Genomic DNA, 18,240 nt, shown 5'->3' with positions numbered 1-18,240 from the left:
TAACACATACTGCATCTGATTGGCATGCATTTAACACATACTGCATCTGATTGGCATGCATTTAACACGCTGCATCGATTGGCATGCATTTAACACATACTGCATCTGACCGGTGCTGCATCTGACCTATGTGCATTTAACATGTACTACATCTGACCAACGTGCATCTGGTATGCACTGTATCTGATCTGCGTGCATTTAACACTGCATCTGATTGGCATGCATTTCGCACATAGTGCATCTGGTTGGCATGCATTTAACACATACTGCACCTGATTGGCATACATTTAACACGCTGCATCTGAATGCCATGCATTTACACATACTCCAACTGACTGGCATGCATTTAACACATACTGCATCTGATTGACATGCATTTAACACATACTGCATCTGATTGGCATGCATTTAACACGTACTGCATCTGATTGGCATGCATTTATACATACTGCATCTGACTGGCATGCATTTATACATACTGCATCTGACTGGCATGCATTTAACACATACAGCATCTGACTGCCATGCATTTAACACATACTGCATTTGATCAGCGTGCATTTACACATATTGCATCGGCCCGGCGTGTATTTGACACTTATTGCATCTGCCCGACGTGCATCTTACACGTACTGCATATGTGCATTTAACATGCACTGCACCAGGCCGCTGCATCAACTGACCGCACAAGATCCAACCCGCACCGGGACAGACCCACACTATAAACATGATTTGCAGTGTAACTGACAGGCACTGCCTGCACTGTAACTGTGTGTCTGAGTGGTGGGGAGCTGTAGACTTTGGGCTGGGGCCCGTGGTAAGGGAACTGCTTCATTGGGTCACATTTTTCACTTCATCTTGTTCTGTACAGAAATTGAGATGTTACCGACGCCCGGGCCGGTCCTGGCTAACTTTGTGACTCGTAGCGGTCGGGTGGAGACATTGGCGCACGTCACGATAAAGACATCGGTAGTTGTAAGTGATGACTCGACTGTTCCTCTGACTGGAAGAACCCCTGAAATTATCTTCCAAAGAAGTAACTCCCCCTCAGTGCTGCCGGCACATTGCAGCTTGGGAGGCAGAACACCTCCGTGAAAGCTGCCCCCTGTGAACGCAGCTCATGCACTTCCACCCTGTCAGAAGTCTTACAACACCAGGTTAAAGTGCAACAGGTTTGTATCGAATCACTAGCTTTCAGAGCACTGCTCCTTCCTCAGGTGAATGAAGAGGTGGGTTCCAGAAACATATATATAGACAAAGCGAGTGATTTGAAACAAACCTGTTGGACTTTAACCTGGTGTTGTAAGACTTCTTACTGTGCTCACCCCAGTCCGACGCCGGCATCTCCGCCTCATAACTCCCATCCCGGGAGGGGCAAATCACTGAACTGTGATCACAAGCTGGTTTCCACCCACCCAATAAGCGATACGAACTGCCTTCCATTGACTTCCCCCTTCACACGCTGGCATCGGAGATGTTTAAAGCCCAGGGATTGTCATCTGACTGAAGGAGCAGTCTTGTTTTTCTATATCTGAGGACCGTAGATGTCAGTGTTGTGTTGTGTCGCTGCCGAGTGTAGCTTTACTCTCATTTCCCCCCCCCCCCCTCTGTCTCCCCATTCAGGAAAGGAAAGCCTGTGTGTTGAATGCCTTGCACGCTGAAGAATATAAAAATGTCACTGATGTGAATCACGTGGTGACAGACCGATTCCTGTGCACAGGAGGGCAACAACCAGAGGCTGATGACATTTCTTGTAAAGGTATATGGTTGCTCACTTTAAACAACCTCCTCTGTGTTTATCTGCGTTTCTATGTGTCTGTCTCTGTTTCTATGTGTCTGCCTGTGTGTGTGTGTGTGTGTGTCTGTGTGTGTTTCTATGTGTCTGCCTGTGTGTGTGTGTGTCTGTCTGAGTTTCTATGTGTCTGTCTATATATGCCTGCGTGTGTGTCTGTCCGTTTTCCTAGGAGTCTTTTTATCAATCTGTGCCTGGCTGTGTGTCTGCATTATGGTTTGTCTGTGCCTGTGCGTAACTGTGTCTGATTTTATGGCTGCCTGCTTGTCTGTATCTTTCTGTGTGTGTGCTTGCCTGTGATTCTGTGTCTGCTTGCCTTTCTGTGTGTCTGTATTTCTGTATGCCTATGTCCACTTGTGTTTCTGTGTCTGCTTGTGTTTCTGTCTGTGTCTGCTTGTGTTTCTCTGGCTGTGCCTGCTTGTGTTTCTGTGTGTCTGCTTGTCTTTCTGTGTGTCCATGCTTGCTTCTCTTTCTGTATGCCTGTGGCTGCTTGTGTTTCTGTGTCTGCTTGTGTTTCTGCGCCTACTTGTGTTTCTGCGTCTGCTTGTGTTTCTGCATCTGCTCGTGTTTCTGTGCTACCATGCTGCTGTGTTCTGTTTGTCTACGTCTGCTTGTGTTTCTGTGTGTCTACTTGTGTTTCTGTGTGTCATTCTATATGCCTGTGTCTGCTTGTGTTTCAGTGTGTGTGTGTGTGTTTCTATATGGCTGTGCCTGCTTGTGTGTCTGTGTCTGCCTTTGTTTCTGGGTGTTTTTATGTGTGCCTGTGTCTGCTTGTGTTTCTGTGTGTATGTTTATGGATGCCTGTGTCTTCCTGAGTGCCCGTGTCTGCTTGTCATTCTGTGTGTCTATGTCTGCTTGTGTTTCACTGTGTGTGTTTCTAGATTCCCGTGTCTGTTTGTGTGTCATGTCTGCTTGTGTTTCTGTGTGGTGTTATGTGTGCCTGTGTCTGTTTGGGTGCCTGCCTATGTGTGCTTGTCTTTCTGTGTGTCTGTGTCTGCTTGCATTTCTGTGTCTGTGTTTTTGCATGACCGTTTCTGTTTGCATTTGTGTGTCTGTGTTTCTGTATTGCTCTGTCTATTTGTGTTTTTGTGTTTGTATGTGTCTGTTTTTCTGTGTGTCTGTGTCTGCTTTTGTTTCTGTGTGTGTTTCTATGTGCCTGTGTCTGCTTGTGTGTCTGTGTCTGCTTGTGTTTCTGTTTGCCTGTGTCTGCTTGTGTTTCTGTTTGCCTGTGTCTGCTTGTGTTTCTGTATGCCTGTGTCTGCTTATCTTTGTGTGTCTGCTTGTCTTTGTGTGTCTGTGTCTACTTGTCTTTCTGTGTATCTGTGTCTGCTTGTCTTTCATGTGTCTGTATGCTTGTGTTTCTGAATGTCCACGTTGCTGTTGTCTGCTTGCGTTTGTGTGTGCTTGCGTTTCTGTGTGTCTCTGTCTGCTTATGTTTCTTTGTGCCTGTGTCTGCTTGTGTGTCTGTGTCTGCTTGTGTTTCTGTTTGCCTGTGTCTGCTTATGTTTCTGTATGCCTGTGTCTGCTTATGTTTCTGTATGCCTGTGTCTGCTTGTCTTTGTGTGTCTGCTTGTCTTTGTGTGTCTGTGTCTGCTTGTGTTTCTGTGTGTCTGTCTGTTGGTGTTTCTGAGTGCCCGCGTCTGTTGGTGTTACTGTGTGCCTATGCCTGATCGTATTTCTTTGTGCCTGTGTCTGCTTGTCTGGAATGCTCTGTAAGTGTCGTGGAGGCAGGATCAATCGAGGCATTTAAGAGAGTTTTAGATGATTACTTGAATAGAAACAACATGCAGGGGTTTGGTGAACAGGCAGGGGAATGTCAGTAAACCATAATGCTCGCTTTAAGAGCCACTGCAGACAAAATGGCCGACATACCCTCCTCCTACGTCGCAATGATTCTGTGTGGGCGTGCCGTCGTTAGCACTGCTGCCTGTGGTGCTGAGGACCCGTGTTCGATCCCAGCCCCAGGCCACTGTCTGTGTGGCGTTTGCACATTCTCCCCATGTCTGCGTGGGTCTCACCCTCACAACCCAAAGATATGCAGGTCAGGTGGATTGGCCAAACTAAATTGCCCGTTAATTGGAAGAAGTAATTGGGTACTCTAAACTTATTTTTTAAAATGATTCTGAGTGTGTGAGTGTGTGAACGTGAGTGTGTGAACATGAGTGTGTGAACATGCATGTGTGAGCATGGGCGTGTATGAGAGTGGGTGTTCGCGTGAAGTGGGTGGCTGCGCTTGAACGTGTGCAGGTGCGTATGTGTGTGCATGTGAGTGTGTGAGGAGCGTGTGTGTGGGGTGTGTGTATGTGTGTTGAGTGCGTATATTGTTCCACATGACATGTGTTGATCGCGTGGACTGTTTGTGGTGAATGTAACTTAGTAATTCACACTGTATTTACCAATACCATTGCAAGCGCAGTAGCGTTATCCGACCACTAGGGGGAGTAGCTCTGGGAATGCTCTGGAGTTTGTACAGGGCTCCACCCTTGGCTCCGCCCACGACTCCTCCCCCTGGACTTGCTGTATAAATACCCTTGTCCAGAGCCAGCCTGCAGTTCATCAAGAGTTCAACGGGTAACAGGCTGGCTCTGTAGTAAGTAGATTAAAACCACTGTTCATATCTTAAAAGCACGTGTCTAGTGAATTGATGGTCCCATCACTGTTACAGGTGCCGGGTGAGTCAAAAGCAAAGGCACAGGTTCAAATAATTGGAAACAAAATACAGGGTGGGATTCAAGGCCACATTTCTCCACACACAAGTTGTGATCTGAAATGCACGGTATGAAAGCTCAGTAAAAACACATTCAATAGTAACAAGCTCTGGGGAAAGGCAAGGAGTCGGATATAAAGTGAATATTTTTTTTCATAGTGCCAGCCAGAGACACAACAATGTTGTCAGATACTGAGCTTGGCCTATGACAACTTCTTATAAAAGATTCCGCTCTGTCATTCATTGGAATATTGATTTGCAGGTGATTCGGGAGGCTCCTTGTTCATCGAGAAGAAACGCCGATTCATCCAGGTATGTTTGAATGTTCCCCCAGAGCTGCTTTTTCCCTTCAGTGATGTGTTTATGTGTCATGTTGTTTATGCCAGCCATTCCTGAGGGGTCAGCAGTTCCAACTTGGAGTTAGAAACAATGGACTTGAATCCAACTCCAGAGGCTTGAACACAAACATCCAGGGTGGTGCACCCACTACACTGTTGAGGGAATGCTGCACTGTCAGAGGGTCAGTACTGAGGGAGTGCCGCACTGTCAGAGGGTCAGTACTGAGGGAGTGCCGCACTGTCAGAGGGTCAGTACTGAGGGAGTGCTGCACTGTCAGAGGGTCATACTGAGGGAGTGCTGCACTGTCAGAGGGTCAGTACTGAGGGAGTGCTGCACTGTCAGAGGGTCAGTACTGAGGGAGTGCTGCACTGTCAGAGTCAGTACTGAGGGAGTGCTGCACTGTCAGAGGGTCAGTACTGAGGGAGTGCTGCACTGTCAGAGGGTCAGTACAGAGGGAGTGCTGCACTGTCAGAGGGTCAGTACCGAGGGAGTGCTGCACTGTCAGAGGGTCAGTACTGAGGGAGTGCTGCACTGTCAGAGGGTCAGTACCGAGGGAGAGCTGCACTGTCAGAGGGTCAGGACTGAGGGAGAGCTGCACTGTCAGAGGGTCAGTACTGAGGGAGAGCTGCACTGTCAGAGGGTCAGTACTGAGGGAGTGCTGCACTGTCAGAGGGTCAGTACTGAGGGAGAGCTGCACTGTCAGAGGGTCAGTACCGAGGGAGTGCTGCACTGTCAGAGGGTCAGTAAAGAGGGAGTGCTGCACTGTCAGAGGGTCAGTACTGAGGGAGAGCTGCACTGTCAGAGGGTCAGTACCGAGGGACTGCTGCACTGTCAGAGGGTCCGTACTGAGGGAGTGCTGCACTGTCAGAGGGTCAGTACTGAGAGAGAGCTGCACTGTCAGAGGGTCAGTACTGAGGGAGTGCTGCACTGTCAGAGGGTCAGTACTGAGGGAGAGCTGCACTGTCAGAGGGTCAGTAAAGAGGGAGTGTGGTCCTGTCAGTGGGGTGAGAAAATGAGATACATTGGAGAAGCTGGGCTGTTCCCTTTGGAGAAGGTTGGGAAGAGATTTCAGGTGTTCAAAATCCTGAGGAATCTCAATGCAGCAAATCAGGGGGAATATCTTGCAAATCGTGGGAGGCTCGAGAACCGAAGGGCAGAGCTTGAAGAATACTAGCAAAATGAGCAATGGTAACAATGAAGAAGATCCCCTTCACACAGCGAGTGGGTAGGATCAGAAATGCCCTGCCTGGAAGTATGATAGAGGCAGTAACATTGAGATATTGAAAAAAAAAGGGAACTCGGCATTTATCAGAGAAGAAAGAACATTCAGGTTTACAAGGAGAAGGCAGCAGAATGGCACTTAGTAAATTATTTATTTGGGGAACTGGTGCAGACACGTTGGGCCTCCTTCAGCAGCGTAACAATTCTGTGATTCTGTCGAATGTGCTGATTCAATCTATGATCTGATCCGCACAGATTTAGTCTATATTCTAACATGCAATCATTCAGTGTGTAATTCTAACAGCTGCTGATTCAGTTATTGGAGCATAAGAACAGGAGTAGACCATTCAGCCCCTCAAGCCTGCTCTGCCATTCAATGGGATCTTGGCTGATCTGAGGCTGAACTCCATACAGCAGCCTTTGGCCCACATCAAATCATATCTTTGCTGAACAAAAGTCCATCTCAGATTTAAAATTAACAAACGATCTAGCACCAATGGCCGTTTGTGGAAGAGGGTTCCACACCTCTACCTCCGTTAGAAGTGCTTCCTAACATGTCCCCAGAATGGCCTGGCCCTAATTTTTAGACTATGCCCCCTAGTTCTAGAATCTACAGTAAGTGATAACAGTTGATCTTTATCGATCCTGTCTTTTCCTGTTGATATTAACAAAAAAGGACTTTGATCAGACCACCTCTTAACCTTCTAAATGATCGAGAAAACAGGCCTAATTTGAATAACCTCGCCTCATAAATTAACCCCTGAGGCCATGTACCATCCCTGTAAGCCAGCACTGCACTCCCTCCAAGGCCAAAATATCCTTCCTTTGGTGTAGTGCTCAGATCTGCTCACAGTGACTCCAAGTGGTTTCTAACCAGGGTTTTGTATAGCTGCAGCATCATTTCTATGATCCAGGTCATCCAGATATAAAGGACATCATTCCATTCACATTCTTGATTACTTTCTGCACTTGTAGCATTTTAAAGATCTTTGCCCCTGAACCCCCCCCCCCCCCCCCCCCCCCCCCCCCGCCCGATCTCTTTGGACATCCACTGAATTTAGTTTCTGATATGCCATCAATATCAGCGCAGACTTGATGGGCAGAAGGGGCTCCTTCTGCACTGTCAGGATTCGATGAAATCTGCTATCCTTATCTGGGGTGGGATTCTCCGGAGTCAATCCCGGCCCCGCCGTGTCCCGAATTCTCCGCCACCAGAGATTCAGCGAGGGCGGGAATCGCGCCGGTCGGCGGGCCCCCCCGCGGCGATTCTCCGGCCCGCGATGGGCCGAAGTCCCGCCGCTGTCAAGCCTCTCCCGCCGGCGGGAATCAAAACACATACCTGACTGGCAGGATTGGCGGCGCGGGAGGGCGCTGGGGTCCTGGGGGCAGCGCGAGGCGATCTGATCCCGGGGGTGCCCCCACGGTGACCTGGCCCGCGATGGGGGCCCACCGATCGGCGGGCGGGCTTCTGCCATGGGGGCACTCTTGTATTCCGCCTTCGCCATGGTCTTCACCATGGCTGAGGCGGAAGAGAACCCCTCCCCTGCGCATGCGCCGGCATGACGTCAGCAGCCGCTGATGTTCCGACGCATGCGCGGACTTACGCCGGCCGGCAAAGTCCTTTCGGCCCCAGCTGGCGTGGCTCCAAAGGCTGTTCACGCCAGCTGGCGGAGTGGGAACCACTCCGGCGTGGGCCTAGCCCCTCAATGTGAAGGCTTGGCCCCTAAAGGTGCGGAGTGGCGGCCCGATGCCGGAGTGGTTCACGCCACTCCAACAGGCCGGGACCCCCCGCCCCGCCGGGTAGGGGAGAATCACGGCCCTGGTCTGGTTTACATGTGACTCCAGATTCACAGCAATGTGATTGACTATTAAAGACCTCCTGAACATGAGGAATTAGGGGGTGGGCAATAAATGCAGACCTATCTAGTGACGCCTATGTCCCAAAGAGTAAAGAAATGAGTAAAGAAAACCTACCAATCCCACCAACCAGGGCAAACAGTTTCTATCCATCTACACTGTCACGCCCTTTAAGAATGATACATATGTTTCGATCTGTTCCAGATATTATTAACCTATTCTGCTTCATAAAAGAAGAGAATGGAGAGGGCTGTGTACGTAATGGTTAAAGCGGCATGGTGGCACAGTGGTTAGCACTGCTGGCTCACAGTTCCAGGGACCCGGGTTCAATTCCGGCTTCGGGTGTCTGTATAGAGTTCACACTTTCTCTCCGTGTCTGTGTGCGCTTCCTTCGGGCACTCCCGTTTCCTCCAATAGGTCAAAGATGTGCAGGTTGGGCAGCAAGGTGGCAGTGGGTTAGCACTGCAGCCTCACAGTGCCGAGGTTCCAGGTTCGATCCCGGCTCTGAGTCACTGTCCGTGTGGGGTTTGCACATTCTCCCCGTTTTTGCGTGGGTTTCGCCCCACAACCCAAAGATGTGTAGGTGGATTGGCCACGCTAAATTGCCCCTTATTTGGAATAAATGAATTGGGCACTCTAAACTTCTAAAAAAAAAGAAGCAATATCCCTTTGTGATTTTATGCTGTCATCTACACTGCCACCCAACGTTGTGTCACTGGCAAATTTGGATATATAGAACATAGAACAGTACAGCACAGAACAGGCCCTTCGGCCCTCGATGTTGTGCCGAGCTATGATCACCCTACTCAAACCCACATATCAACCCTATACCCGTAACCCAACAACTCCCCCCTTAACCTTACTTTTTAGGACACTACGGGCAATTTAGCATGGCCAATCCACCTAACCCACACATCTTTGGACTGTGGGAGGAAACCGGAGAACCCGGAGGAAACCCACGCACACACGGGGAGGACATGCAGACTCCGCACAGACAGTGACCCAGCCGGGAATCGAACCTGGGACCCTAGAGCTGTGAAGCATTTATGCTAACCACCATGCTACCGTGCTGCCCATGATATATGAGTTTCTACGCCATCAAGTCGTTAAAGGATAATGTGAACAATTGAGGCACTAACACATATTCCTGTGGGACACCACTAGTCACATCCTGCCAATTTGAGAACCTTCCCATTATCCCCACTTTCTATCACCTGCCAGTCAATTTTCAAGCCATGGTCAGTAATTTGCCCTCAGTTCCGTGAGCTTCGACCTTACTTTAAAGTGTCACTTAAGAGACTGTTTTGAATTCCTTCTCAGAATAATAATAATAACCTTTTATTGTCACAAGTATGACGTTACTGTGAAAAGCCCCGAGTAGCCACAGTCCGGCGCATGTTCGGGTAAGCTGGTACGGGAATTGAACCCACGCTGCTGGCCTTGTTCTCCATCACAAACTGCATCACAGTCTAGCCCACTGAGCTAAACCAGCTATATAAATAGCATAGTTATAGTCCATATAAATAGCATCCATTGACATTCTCCTGCCCAACTACCTCAGTCACCTCTTCAAAAAATTAAATGAGCTTTGTCAGACGTGACCTACCTGTCATGAATCCATGCTGGCTCACCTGGTGCACCCATTCCCTCCTATCACCGCCCCCCCGCTATTTTCCCTATCCATCCTCTAAACCTTATAACCTGGTATACTTGATAAGTATGTACCTGTTAGGCAGGGAGGAAATGGTCGAGCGAGGGAACCATGGGTTACTAAAGCAGTTGAAACTCTTGTCAAGAGGAAGAAGGAGGCTTATGTGAAGATGAGACGTGAGAGTTACAAGATAGCCAGGAAGGCTCTAAAGAGAGAGCTAAGAAGAGCCAGGCGAGGACATGAGAAGTCTTTGGCAGGTAGAATCAAGGATAACCCTAAAGCTTTCTATAGATATGTCAGGAATAAAAGAATAACTAAGGTAAGAGTAGGGCCAGTCAATGACAGTAGTGGGAAGTTGTGCGTGGAGTCCAAGGAGATAGGAGAGGTGCTAAATGAGTATTTTTCGTCTGTATTCACACAGGAAAAAGACAAAGTTGTTGAGGAGGATACTGAGATAAAGGTTACTAGACTAGAAGGGCTTGAGGTTCATAAGGAGGAGGTGTTAGCGATTCTGGAAAGTGTTAAAATATATAAGTCCCCTGGGCCGGATGGGTTTTATCCTAGGATTCTCTGGGAAGCTAGGGAGAAGATTTCTGAGCCTTTGGCTTTGATCTTGAAGTCATCTTTGTCTACAGGAATAGTGCCAGAAGACTGGAGGATAGCAAATGTTGTCCCCTTGTTCAAGAAGTGGAGTAGAGATAACCCCGGTAACTATAGACCAGTGAGCCTTACTTCTGTTGTGGGAAAAGTTTTGGAAAGGTTTAAAAGAGATAGGATGTATAATCATCTGGAAAGGAATAATTTGATTAGTGATAGTCAACATGGTTTTATGAAGGGTAGGTCGTGCCTCACAAACCTTATTGAGTTCATTGAGAAGGTGACCAAACAGGTGGATGAGGGTAAAGCAGTTGATGTGGTGTATATGGATTTCAGTAAAGCATTTGATAAGGTTCCCCATGGTAGGCTATTGCAGAAAATACAGAGGCATGGGATTCAGGGTGATTTAGCAGTTTGGATCAAAAATTGGCTAGTTGATAGAAGACAAAGGGTGGTGGTTGATAGGAAATGTTCTGACTGGTGTCCAGTTACTAGTGGTGTACCACAAGGATCTGTTATAACAGGTTATTTTTATAAGTAACCTGGAGGAGGGCGTAGAATGATGGGTGAATAAATTTGCAGATGACACTAAAGTCGGTGGACAGTGCAGAAGGATGTTACAAGTTACAGAGGGACATAGATAAGCTGCAGAGCTGGGTTGACAGATGGCAAATGGAGTTTAATGCAGAAAAGTGTGAGGTGATTCATTTTTGGAAGGAATAACAGGAAGACAGAGTACTGGGCTAATGGTAAGATTCTTGGTAGTGTGGACGAGCAGAGAGATCTCGGTGTCCATGTACATAGATCCCTGAAAGTTGCCACCCAGGTTGAGAGGGTTGTTAAGAAGGCGTACGGTGTGTTAGCTTTTATTGGTAGAGGAATTGAGTTTCGGAGCCATGAGGTCATGTTGCAGTTGTACAAAACTCTGGTGCGGCCGCATTTGGAGTATTGCGTGCAGTTCTGGTCGCCATATTATAGGAAGGATGTGGAAGCATTGGAAAGGGTACAGAGGAGATTTACAAGGATGTTGCCTGGTATGGAGGGAAGATCTTATGAGGAAAGGCTGAAGGACTTGAGGCTGTTTTTGTTAGAGAGAAGAAGGTTAAGAGGTGACTTAATTGAGGCATACAAGATGATCAGAGGATTAGATAGGGTGGACATTGAGAGCCTTTTTCTTCGGATGGTGATGTCGAGCACGAGGGGACATAGCTTTAAATTGAGGGGAGATAGATATAGGACAGATGTCAGAGGTAGGTTCTTTACTCAGAGAGTAGTAAGGGCGTGGAATGCCCTGCCTGCAACAGTAGTGGACTCACCAACACTAAACGCATTCAAATGGATACTATCATTGGATAGGCATATGGATGATAAGGGAATAGTGTAGAGGGACTTTAGAGGGGTTTCACAGGACGGCGCAACATCGAGGGCCGAAAGGCCTGTACTGCGCTGTAATGTTCTATGTATCTGAAGTTCCCTGTTTTGACCACTATATCACTCGGGGTTTTTCACAGTAACTTCATTGAAGCCTACTTGTGACAATAAGTTATTATTATAATAATATTATTATTATATTATCTCCAAATTCAACTTGTGCCTGCAGCTCATTTAATTTATTCCTTACACTCTGCGCATGTGTATATAGAGCTCTTATGTGTGTCATACACTCTAACCTGTCCCTCAGCATTGATGCTTTCTTCACCCGTTTATTATTCCTCACTTCTTGTTCAATCGATATACTTCTTATAGTTTTACCATTTCCTGCCGAACCTGAAGTAGGATTCCTGACTATTTCTTTACTCACTGCCCTGTGACTTGTTTTTGAAACCATATTGACATTCCCCGCTGTCCCCCTCCCATTTACTAGTTTAAAGTCCACGTGATCACCCTATATAGCCTTTCCATGAAGAGACTCGTCCCAGACTGGTTTAGTGGGGCCCATTCCAAGGGTAAAGCTCGTATTTCTCTCCCAACGCTGGTGCCAGTGCCCCACGAAATGGAAACACCTCCTTCCCGCACCACTTCTTTAGCCACGCCTTTACTTCCCTGATTTTCTTATGTTTATGCTAATTTGTCTATCGCTCGGGTAATAAACCAGAGACTGGAACCCTTGAGGTCCTGTTCTTTTATTTTGTTCCTAATTGCTAATAATCTTCAAACAGAACCTCTTGACTACTCTTGCCTATGTTGTTGATTCCAGCATGGATTACAACAACTGGATCCTCCCCCTCCCTCTCCAAAATCCTTATGCGCCGGTTTGAGATGTCCCTCACCCTGGCACCAGAAAGGCAACACACAATGGATTGACAAAGGATGCTATCTATACCCTCGATAGTAGAATCCCCTACCACTACCACTTGTCTTTTTGCTCCCACTGCATGAATGGCCTCCTGTATCACGGTGCAGTGGTCAGTTTGCCCATCCTCCCTGCAGTCTTTTTCCACACATTGACCGACTACCTCTGACCCATTGGGCAACTTCAAATGCTGCGGCTCCTCCAATGGTAAATCCAGGATCACTCTACCTGCCTCACTCGCAGTCACACCATCCTGTCTCTTGCCACTGGCCAAGTTTGAAGTACTTAACCCAAGGGGCGTTACTGCCTGAATCACAGTGGGATAGGTAGCTCTCCCCCTCTCTGATGTGCCGCAGTGCCGGACTCCAACTCATGAACTCTGAGCCGAAGTTCCAGTAGCTGCAAACGCTTTCTGCCGATGTGGTCACCTTGGCTCGCAATGGAATCTACCAGCACCCCCGCAATGCAGCTGCAACACATCGCCTGCACTGCCATCTCTGGTTTAGTTCATTAGCTTTTTTAGCTATTATTCTCAGCGAGTCCCTTAATTATAATATGATTTCCTAAATTTACAGCAACTTAATATTAGTCCCCAAATGTAGATCCCGTACCAACCAATCAGCACACCACTTTCCTCTGACGTTGTTTTGAAGCCGCTCTCCATTTCCCCACTGTTATAATTCTCCGCGCATGCTTGTTTTCCTGCGCCCCGCCGCTCTCCTTGTGCTCTTTTATCCCAATCAGCTACACAGCTTTCAGGTCCTCCTCAGCAAGGCCACCACTTTCTGAGGAAAGGCGGAAAAGGAAAAGAGCAGCTTGTTCCCTCCCCACCAAACTCCCTCATTCACCAAACCCCAAGTTCAGCACTCCACTGCAGCCCAGAGCAGCACTTCAGTGCAGACTTTATGCTAACCCGGGCCATGCTCATTCAGTGTGTAACGCTGACCCGTGATGATTCAGTGTGTAATGCTAACCCGTGCTGATTCAGTGTGTAATGCTGACCCGTGCTCATTCAGTGTGTAATGCTGACCCGTGCTGATTCAGTGTGTGATGCTAACCCGTGATGATTCAGTGTGTAATGCTGACCCATGCTGATTCAGGGTGTAATGCTAACCCGTGCTGATTCAGTGCGTAATGCTGACCCGTGCTGATTCAGTGTGTAATGCTAACCCGTGCTCATCCAGGGTGTAATGCTAACCCGTGCTGATTCAGTGTGTAATGCTAACCCGTGCTGATTCAGTGTGTAATGCTGACCCGTGCTGATTCAGTGTGTAATGCTGACCCGTGATGATTCAGTGTGTAATGCTAACCCGTGATGATTCAGTGTGTAATGCTGACCCATGCTGATTCAGGGTGTAATGCTAACCCGTGCTGATTCAGTGTGCAATGCTAACGCGCTGATTCAGTGTGTAATGCTAACCCATGCTGATTCAGTGCGTAATGCTGACCCGTGCTGATTCAGTGTGTAATGCTAACCCGTGCTCATCCAGGGTGTAATGCTAACCCGTGCTGATTCAGTGTGTAATGCTAACCCGTGCTGATTCAGTGTGTAATGCTAATGTGCTGATTCAATGTGTAATGCTGACCCGTGCTGATTCAGTGTGTAATGCTAACCCGTGCTGATTCAGTGTGTAATGCTAACGTGCTGATTCAGTGTGTAATGCTAACGCGCTGATTCAGTGTGTAATGCTAACCCGTGCTGATTCAGTGTGTAATGCTAACGCGCTGATTCAGTGTGTAATGCTAACCCGTGCTGATTCAGGGTGTAATGCCAATATGTGCTGATTCAGTGTGTAATGCTAACCCGTGCTGATTCAGGGTGTAATGCCAATATGTGCTGATTCAGTGTGTGATGCTAACCCGTGCTGATTCAGTGTGTAATGCTGTCCCGTGCTGATTCAGTGTGTAATGCTAACATGCTGATTCAGTGTGTAATGCTAACGTGCTGATTCAGTGTGTAATGCTAACGTGCTGATTCATTGTGTAATGCTAACGCGCTGATTCAGTGTGTAATGCTGACCCGTGCTGATTCAGTGTGTAATGCTAACATGCTGATTCAGTGTGTAATGCTAACCCGTGCTGATTCAGTGTGTAATGCTAACCCGTGCTGATTCAGTGTGTAATGCTAACGCGCTGATTCAGTGTGTAATGCTAACCCGTGCTGATTCAGTGTGTAATGCTAACCCGTGCTGATTCATTGTGTAATGCTAACGCGCTGATTCAGTGTGTAATGCTGACCCGTGCTGATTCAGTGTGTAATGCTGACCCGTGCTGATTCAGTGTGTAATGCTAACATGTTGATTCAGTGTGTAATGTTGACCCGTGCTGATTCAGTGTGTAATGCTGACCCATGATGATTCAGTGTGTAATGCTAACGCGCTGATTCAGTGTGTAATGCTAACCCGTGCTGATTCAGTGTGTAATGCTAACATGCTGATTCAGTGTGTGCTGCTAACAGTGCTGATTCAGTGTGTAATGCTAACATGCTGATTCAGTGTGATGCTAACGTGATGATTCAGTGTGTGATGTTGACCCGTGCTGATTCAGTGTGTAATGCACCCGTGCTGATTCAGTGTGTAATGCTAACACGTGATGATTCATGCGTAATGCTAACCCGTGCTGATTCAGTGTGTAATGCGAACCCGTGCTGATTCAGTGTGTAATGCCTGAACACTGATGATTCAGTGTGTAATGCTAACACGCTGAGATTCAGTGCGTAATGCTAACCCGTGCTGATTCAGTGGTAATGCTAACCCGTGGATTTCGTGTGTAATGCTGACCCGTGATGATTCAGTGTCGTAATGCTAACCCGTGCTGATTCAGTGTGTAATGCTAACCCGTGCGATTCCAGTGTGTAATGCTGACCCGTCGATGATTCAGTGTGTACTGCTAACGCGCTGATTCAGTGGCAATGCTAACCCGTGCTGATTCATTGTGTAATGCGACCCCGTGCTGATTCAGTGTGTAATGCTAACCCATGCTGATTCAGTGTGTAATGCTAACCCGTGCTGATTCGTGTGGCAATGCTAATGTGCTGATTCAGTGTGTATGCTAACATGCTGATTCAGTGTAGTAATGCTAACCCGTGCTGATTCAGTGTGGTAATTGCTTAATGTGCTGATTCCAGTGTGCAATGCTAACCCGTGCTGATTCAGTGTGTAAGCTAATGTGCTGATTCAGTGTGTGATTAATGCTAACCCGTGGTTGCTGATTCACAGTGTGTAATGCTAATGTGCTGATTCAGTGTGTAATGCTAATGTGCTGATTCAGTGTGTAATGCTAATGTGCTGATTCAGTGTGTAATGCTATCCGTGCTGATTCAGTGCTGTAATGCTAACACGTGCTGATTCAGTGTGCAATGCTGACCCATGCTGATTCATTGTGTAATGCTAACGCGCTGATTCAGTGTGTAATGCTAACCCGTGCTGATTCAGTGTGTAATGCTAACGCGCTGATTCAGTGTGTAATGCTAACACGCTGATTCATTGTGTAATGCTAACGCGCTGATTCAGTGTGTAATGCTAACCCGTGCTGATTCAGTGTGTAATGCTGACCCGTGCTGATTCATTGTGTAATGCTAACGTGCTGATTCAGTGTGTAATGCTGACCCGTGCTGATTCAGTGTGTAATGCTGACCCGTGCTGCTTCAGTGTGTAATGTTGACCCATGCTGATTCAGTGTGTAATGCTAACATGCTGATTCAGTGTGTAATGTTGACCCGTGCTGATTCAGTGTGATGCTAACACATGCTGCTTCAGTATGTGATGCTAACACGCGATGATTCAGTATGTGATGCTAACACGTGATGATTCAGTGTGTGTGATGCTAACGCGTGATGATTCAGTGTGTGTGATGCTAACACGCGATGATTCAGTATGTGATGCTAACATGAGATGATTTAGTGTGTAATGCTAACATGTGATGATTCAGTGCATAATTTTATCACCTATACTCTTATATTCTGCAGGTGGGTGTTGTAAGCTGGGGATCCATTAATGTCTGCGATGACATAAGAGCACAGAAGCAATACGCCCGGGATTTTCACATCAACTTATTTAAGGTGTTGCCGTGGTTGAGGAAGAAGCTTGGTAACATTATAACTTTTATAGATTAGGGAGGCTCAGGAGGAAGCCATTCAGCCCCTCGAGCCTGTGCCAGCTGCTCCTGTTGAACCATGGCTGATCTGTATCTTAATGTCTTCCACCTGCATTAGTTATGTATACCTCCCCCATTCACCTGTTGAATCTTTTATTCATCTCAAACTCCTCAAATAGATCATCCTTTAATCTTCTATACTCAAAGCAACACAAAACTCGTCCATGCAAAATACCGCAGATGCTGGAGATCTGAAATAATAACAGCACGTTCCGGGAGATACACAATAGGTCTGGGAGCAGAAGTGGAGAGAGGAGATTTCAGGTTTTGAGTCTAATATGACTCTTCATTGAAACTGAAATGTTCTGAAATTGAGTCATATTGGACACAAAACCTTAACTCTGTTGCTGTCCCCACAGATGCTACCCGAAATGCTGAGTTTGTCCAGCACCTTCTGATTTTATTCTGAGTCTTACACAGCCTGTCTTCACACTTTAACTCTTCTAGTCCTGGTATAAGATCACAAGAAATAGGAATTGAAGTTGGACATTTAGACCCTTGAACCCGTTCTACCATTCAATAAGATCACGGTTCATCTGATTGTGGCCTCAACTTCACTTTCCTGTCTGCCCCTTCCACCCCCCCCCCGATTCCCTCCCCCCTCTCCCTCCCCCCTCACCCCCACCCCTGTCCCCCATAACCCTCGCTTGTCAGTCAAAAATCTGTCCAACCCAGCCTTGAATATATTCAGTGACCCAGCCTCCAATGCTCTCTGGGATAGAGAATTCCAAAGACGAACAACATCTGAAGGAAGAAAGTCCTCCTCATCTTAGTCTTAAATGGGATATCCCTTAGTTTGAAATGGTGGGCCCAGTTCTAGGTGTCCCCCTGACGAAGGTAAACACCCTCTCGGTATCTTTTATGTTTCGATAAGATCATCAATCCTCCTTCTCGACTTCAATGCGTGTGGACAAACTCCTCAACCGTTCCTCCTGAGAAAATCCCTCCATCCCTGGAACCAGCTTCATGAACCATCTCTGAACGGCGTCCAATAAAAGTTTACTCCCACTTAAGTAAGGAGACTGGAACTATACTGAGAACTCCAGGTGCAGTCTCAGTGCCCCGGACAATCGCAGCAAGACTTCCCTACTTTTATACTCCATCCACCTTGCAGTCCAGGTCAACATTCAATTGGCCTTCTTAATCACTTGCTGCCCCTGCAGGCTGCCTTTTTATGATTCCTATACAAGGACCCAGATCCCTCTGCACCACCGACTTCTGCAGTCTCTCTTCCTTATATAATATTCTGATTTAAATAGTTAGCATGTGAGCTAATCTGCGTGATACCTTTGCCAAGGCCAATGTATCCTTCCTGAAGTGTGGTGTGCAGAACTGAACATTGTCACTCCAGATGGGGTCCAACCAGAGTTTTATACAACTATTAAGTTTGTCCCATAAATATTCCTGCCCTCTGAAAGAAGACCATTCCACGAATCTTCCTTTTGGACTGGTTTACTCGTTTCTTTCTTTTCGCGTCTTTTGTAGGTGAGTCTTCAAACATCTCAGTTCCACTGCAGTTCCTTGCTTGTCACCATTTCGAAAATACTCTGATTAGGTGGCACGCCGGCACAGTGGTTAGCACGGCTGCCTACAGCGCTGAGGACTCGGGTTCGATCCTGGCCCCGGGT

General features: G+C 47.2%; 1 protein-coding gene across 2 annotated transcripts in view; it reads left to right on the top strand.

The window, feature by feature from the left end:
- LOC119976391 (complement factor B-like) overlaps nucleotides 1–17,036 on the top strand; it is a 109,570-nt gene extending 92,534 nt beyond the window's left edge. For both annotated transcript variants that reach the window (XM_038816904.1, XM_038816903.1), the window contains exons 15-18: nucleotides 872–975; nucleotides 1,624–1,759; nucleotides 4,762–4,811; nucleotides 16,425–17,036. In XM_038816904.1, coding sequence (XP_038672832.1) covers nucleotides 872–975; nucleotides 1,624–1,759; nucleotides 4,762–4,811; nucleotides 16,425–16,571 — 437 coding nt within the window. In that variant the 3' untranslated portion in view covers nucleotides 16,572–17,036. The remainder of the gene's footprint in view (nucleotides 1–871; nucleotides 976–1,623; nucleotides 1,760–4,761; nucleotides 4,812–16,424) is intronic.
- Nucleotides 17,037–18,240: the final 1,204 nt, after the last annotated feature.

The sequence above is a fragment of the Scyliorhinus canicula genome, chromosome 13 (assembly GCF_902713615.1).
Source record: "Scyliorhinus canicula chromosome 13, sScyCan1.1, whole genome shotgun sequence".
Taxonomy (NCBI): domain Eukaryota; kingdom Metazoa; phylum Chordata; class Chondrichthyes; order Carcharhiniformes; family Scyliorhinidae; genus Scyliorhinus; species Scyliorhinus canicula.
This window is presented reverse-complemented; position numbering and strand designations above follow the sequence as displayed.